The 6,113-nt window shown below is 36.3% G+C and overlaps 1 protein-coding gene across 1 annotated transcript; it reads right to left on the reverse strand.

Annotated features, from left to right (window-relative positions):
- Positions 1 to 2,103: 2,103 nt before the first annotated feature.
- Positions 2,104 to 4,703, reverse strand: LOC138330107 (E3 ubiquitin-protein ligase Midline-1-like). The gene has a single exon (XM_069277478.1). It carries the CDS (start codon positions 4,678 to 4,680, stop codon positions 2,704 to 2,706), a length of 1,977 nt encoding a protein of 658 aa, XP_069133579.1. The 5' UTR covers positions 4,681 to 4,703; the 3' UTR covers positions 2,104 to 2,703.
- Between the last annotated feature and the right edge of the window lie 1,410 nt (positions 4,704 to 6,113).

The raw sequence follows: 6,113 nt of genomic DNA on the forward strand, positions 1-6,113 counted from the left end.
TACTTCCATAAATGTCAATATTTCGGTAATCAGTAACATATGATGTATCATCCCTGTGATGTCAAACAAAGCCTGAAATAACATAATGTGGTGTATTTTTTTTTCATTTAAAGATGCTCCACCGCCGACAGAGCATAAATGATCTTCATCATTTGAACAATAATTAGTGTTTAATCGTGTATGTATATGTCTAATTAAAACAAAAAATATTTAAAAAAAATATATTATTTTGCTTTTGGTGCATGCGCAATTAGTATTTTTCGGGATGCAATTAGTTTTTTTATATCTTTAACTTAAAAAAAATAGAAGCTCAAGATTTTCAATTGTGGTAATGGTGTAAAGTAAGTAATTTTTGTAACTGAAGAAAAATACCTAATCGTGTGCTCCAGTTTTTAATAGTGAAAAAATATTATTTGTCAGCGGTGGAGCATCTTTAACAAATATACACTGTGCTGGATATATGTGACAATGTCATTGTAACGCATCCATTGATTATTTTATTATCGAAATTCTTTTTGGTTAAATAAAAAATGTCACGTCACTGTATTGAATCTTGGAATAAAAATATATAATTCAATCATTCGATGTGTTTGTAAGTACACCACATTACTGTTTGTCATATATCGTACGGTGCAACCTGTCTAAATAGGATGTCATGGGGACCAGCATATTTGACCGGTATAGTCAGGTTTTCGTATTATACAGAGGTTTTTGGTATATATTTAACATATACAAGTAAGCCTTTACACACAAGGATCCGGATCAAATAAGGGCCGTTTTTGACATGTTATACTGTAAATATATTGATAATTCTGTTGTTTTTCTGAGTCAGTCGATGACGATTTTTTCTCTGCGTTTTCAATCTTTGTCAAATATCAAATTTCACATTACGTATCTTTCCAATCAATGACTTTTACATTTCTTAGTTCGAAAAAGAGAACAAGTATTCTGACGACTATGTTCTGATTCAATGTGTTCTGGCCCAAATTTTAATATATTTAATTCATCAATATTCCCTTCCTCGATACTCCAGGGATTCCGATCACTTAAGATCTCTATACCCCTGGACTATCTCATAGTAAAATTGAAGGCGACTCAGCGGAAAACATCTGAACCAATGACAGCCAATGACAGCCAGATAAAAGATATGGATTGCAAAGTAATCATATAGGTGTTAGTTTGCTAGAAATATCATTCTTGTAGCGCAATAAAATACTCATCCTAAAAGGTGACAAAGCGTCTGTTGTTTTTCCTTTCAAAACATGAGACGGGGAAGTGGGTGTTCCCGAATACAAAATCGTCCAAGCATCTTTTATTTTTTTAATTTCACTTTATTTTCAAATGAAATACAATATATACATGAAATATATCTAATATCTTAAATGAGAGTTCATTTCATTTGAAGTTTTATGAAATGAGTCTTAAGATTTTTACAAGCCTTGGCGAGCAAAAAATAAACCTTCGTGACGTGTTTCATAAAATTTTATATGAAATGAACACATCTTTAAGGTACTTATCATCATTAAGTTCATTGAAAACAGCCATTGTTTTCCGGCCGTCCTCGAAATCCTTACGTCATTGTACTGTCATGACGTCATAATGGATCTGCTCGACACAGCCAATGACAATCGCTCCAGGTTATAACATAGAGTGAAAAAATCATGTAAAAGTACATTTTGTATGTAAAAAATATTAGACAGGATATCAAACAAATTATGTGATAAAAATGTACATTTATTACAATACCAAATATAAATTGCTGAATGAAAAGGACCCACCCCGCTACGTATATTGGTGACTCTCGCTCTGAACATAAAAAATATAGTTTTTGAAAAAGTTGTTTAAATAATAAATTTGAAGTAAAACATGTTAATTTATGGTAAACTACTCTAAATCACAGGTAAGATATCGCCCACTAATCCAAGACAAAAGACCAAGGTGAGTTTATGCGATCGATACCATTGCGTCCGGCGTACCGTCTTCCGATCATCCGTTTGTCAATAATCGATATTAACTTGAGTACTAACTGTTTATTTGCACGATATATTAAGGTAAAGCATAATATTAAAAAACCAGGGAATGATTTAAAAAAAACAAGAAGGATTTAATTAAGTTATATGTTTTAATTAAAATTAATCTAATTAAAATAATTGTAATTAGACTTTTTTATAACACATCAAAAAGCTTTCAAAACAATCATTTTGAAACTTGTGTGTAACAACGGGGATCAGTTATGTAATCTCTCAATGTCTTGTAAGACAAGAGTTTCTGTTCTACATTTAACTTAAAAAAAGAAAAATAATGGATATTTTGTTAAATTGTCATACATTGGATATTCACCTTAGTCCTGATATTATATTATATCCGTTTCACTTAAGCAAATTTATTACTATGTTACATCGATGAAAATGAAATCAAACCTAAAGTCAATACATTCACAGTTTCCTGTAATAAAGGGACGGTACAAACCTTCAGCAAAAACACAAATTAATAAATAAAGGAATTTGTCTTTACGAAACGTTGCTGAACTCAACTCTACTGAAAATGTTTTAAAAGTTTATCTTGATGCTTCTTGTAAGATAGATTGTTTTATCCTGATGGAATTACATTTTGATCCAAAGAAAGGTATAAACATAACAGTCCTGACGGTGATATGTAACTACACAGGGAAAATGTCTTCACGAAGTTGTTATATTAAAGCGATCAAATAAACTGAAATAAGCGAATAGAATTGCAATCTGGACCCAATCGAGTCAAAACAAGCTTATCACCATACACGGATATAGCTTCTGGTTGTTCGATACCATCCGCTTCCGTTAACAGTTCCCTGACGTTTGTCCCGTCCCCAGACATCTGGACCACGTTGTGTGTTCCATGTCCACATACATAGACGTTACCCTCCCCGTCCACGTCCACTCCATACGCGGCCTTTACTACATTGACCTTCAACACGTCCTTGTGTAGATTGTCAGTAGACAGACTACCGATGGCCGTACTGCCAGCAGTGGGATTGTAATAAGGGATGAAGAGAGTCCCGGTACGGTGGTCCTGGGATAACGTGTATGTATGGTTAGTACCTCTGTGTAACATTTGTGTCTTACCGTCCTTTGTCACCCGGTGCACTTCGTTACCTCCTGTACTAACGAAGAACTCTTCATTTCTGTACATTATACCGTAACACGTTTTCCCAATGTTTATTACATTCGATATTGTAAGTTTAGATGATGTAACTGTCACCACATGTACACCATTACCTATCGCAGCTGCAACAGTAGTGTTGTCTACCAAACACAAATCATAAGGTATTCCATTCACCTTCAACTCATCCACGACATCTCCGTCAGTGTTGAATAATTTCAGCTTCTGATTTCTATCATCTCCTACAACAATACTGCCGTCAGGAGTGATAACAACTCCACGAGCAATACAATCGGACCGCTCTGATTTCATTTTTATGTTCACTTTTCTTACTTCCTTTAGTTCACATTCTGATAAAGGTTTGGTTAGGCTTGGGACATCTGTAAATGGTCTCTGTTGCTTCTGGACGACGATTTTACCAAAGTTCAGACTTGTTCTATCAAATGCCGCTTCGTGCTTAAGACTGGCAATAGAGCTCGTCATCCTCATCTCTTTGACTATATCTTTCCAAGCATCCAGCTCTTTATGTCCTCTCTGGTACAATAAAATCGTACCCATGTGGTCGTTCTGTTGCCGGGCTGTAGCAGTTGATTCCACTGTATTCTGCATAGCGATCTTCAGTCGTTCACACTTTTGACTTGTCGCCTTCAGATTGTCACTCTCCACTTTGTACTTAGCTATCAAATCATCTGTGATTTCTTTCTTCATTTCTTTCATTTGTTGAATGAACCGTTCTTCCATATCGTCGATGCTCTGTAATGCCGACTCCTTGTCGTCTGTAATACTCTGTAAATATTGCTGGAAGCTCTTTACCGCAGATTCCAGGGAGTCAGTAGCCTCTCGTAGATAGGTCGTCGTTTCTTTGAGTGTTGAGTTCCTGTCCAATGTACTACAGTAATCTTCAGTGGTTGCTACATCGTTGCATTTCCTATGACCGACTGTTATACATTTGCTGCAGCCGAAAGAATTGTGGTCGACGCAAAAATAGTGCATCTTCTTATTGTGTTTGTCGCATTTCTTGATCAGTGTTCCTGTCCTTGGTGGGAGTGTACCAGCGGAAGTTCTTATATCTATACCATCACAGTTGGTGTGTATGATGTCATGGTAATTTAGTTTACAAGACTCACAAAACAAACATTGGGTATGTTTACACCAGAAATGAGCCAGAACCTTCTTGTCTTTAGCTTTTTCGCAAAACATACAGTAGTGACTTTCTGTTGAACCGCTCTTCATTTGTATCATCTCCGTGGCAACTTTGTCTACAGGAAACTGCTCGGCCCATTTGTCCTTATCCTCAGTCTTATCAATAGGGTGAGTAAGTGTTCTACATACCGGACAAGTAAACGTAGCCGCCGTATCCCTATTCCCCGACACCTCACTGGTGATGTAAGTACTCAGACATTCCTGACAAAGAGAATGGTGACATGGAAGACATCTTGGCTGGTGAAGCTGTTCCAGACAGATCGGGCACTCCAGGAGGTGTGAGTCCGACTGAGTACCATCTTTAGGGACGGATTCCTGATTGAGACCACCTTCTGCCATGACGTTATCAGTCGATGATTAGGTATCCTAGAACAAAAAATAATGATACAGCTTTTTAAAGATATTTTTTTTACATAAAATATATCAAACCCACATTTAATAATGAACCTTTCTGGTCTTATACCCTGCAATAGTGTCAATCTATATAGAGTTTGTTCTCAATAGATTTGTTTTATTTTCATTTGGTAGTCACATCATTATATTCGGTAGTTAAGGTTTTATATGGGGTAGATACAATGTATGCCTTTAAATGAGGTACATATATCTTTATATGCTCTAGATGCATCCTTATATCCAGTGCTTTTATCTTTATATTCGGCAGTTTCTCATAATATTCAGTATATTTTCCATTATACACGATCGTTAAATCGTTATATTCGGTGCTTTTTTTATAATATTAGGTAGTCAAATTGAAACTTTGTATTCGATGCCAACTTCTTCATGTGATGTGCAAGCATTTATATGATAAAGATCAAATCCGGAACATTCGGCAGGGAGGAAATGGGTGACACCATTGTCACAATATGGACAAATACTATTTTTATTTTTTTCCGGGATCTTTCCTTGGGTAGCTATGCTTTAACTGAGTTGAGTGAAAACAGAGGCCTTGGTATACATTTAAACAATTTAATAAATACAAAACATGTGTAAGATTACGACATAGGTGTGTGGGGCACCGATACACTTACGATGTTTATCATATTGGCTTATCAGTTCGTTTGTCCACGTTCACGGTTCAGCGCGTCCCGCGTCAAAATGTCACATCTCGAACACTCCTCAGAATTTCTACCGTAGTCACCGGTACCATCATCACAGGCACGCCACGACACGAAGCAGTCACTTTTTATACACGTGTGGAGACGTCCAGTTCGGAAGATGTCCGAGCACTCTCAAATGTCCACTGCTCCATTACATTACTCCGCGTCCTTCTCTCCCTGCTTCCCGCGTCGTCGCACACGTTCCCGTACTCTTTCTGGTTTCCTTTCCATGCGATTCCTCAAAGGGCGGTAACTCTCCCCTACTATGCTTTATAGGGAGCAATACACAAAGTTCTTACCGCGATCACAAGTATATAAAAGGAAATGTCCTTTAATAATATGATGCCCACACACAAATACATCGCTTTGAATCGTCTCTATAATAGTGGTGCCCACACAAATATTATCTACAATTCTAATCAAAATTATCTATTTTGACAACCCCCCATTTAAAGAAAATACTATAGTCTATTTTCTACAATATAGGGAATACCTATCACTAACGTTGTATCTATCACTAACGTTATAATATCTTTAAGATACAAATTCAACATCATTTAAATACTTCACATAAGTGCTCTGAACACAAGTTTCATAAAACAGTCTATGAGCTGCTTGATATAATTCTAAAGCCTGCTGAGATAGTCAGCACACACATTTTCAGAGCCTTTCACA

This window comes from Argopecten irradians, chromosome 8, assembly GCF_041381155.1.
Source record: "Argopecten irradians isolate NY chromosome 8, Ai_NY, whole genome shotgun sequence".
Lineage (NCBI taxonomy): Eukaryota > Metazoa > Mollusca > Bivalvia > Pectinida > Pectinidae > Argopecten > Argopecten irradians.

Excerpts from the sequence above, each read along its gene's own strand:
- LOC138330107 (XM_069277478.1), bottom strand. The coding sequence starts at position 4,680 with ATGGCAGAAGGTGGTCTCAATCAGGAATCCGTCCCTAAAGATGGTACT.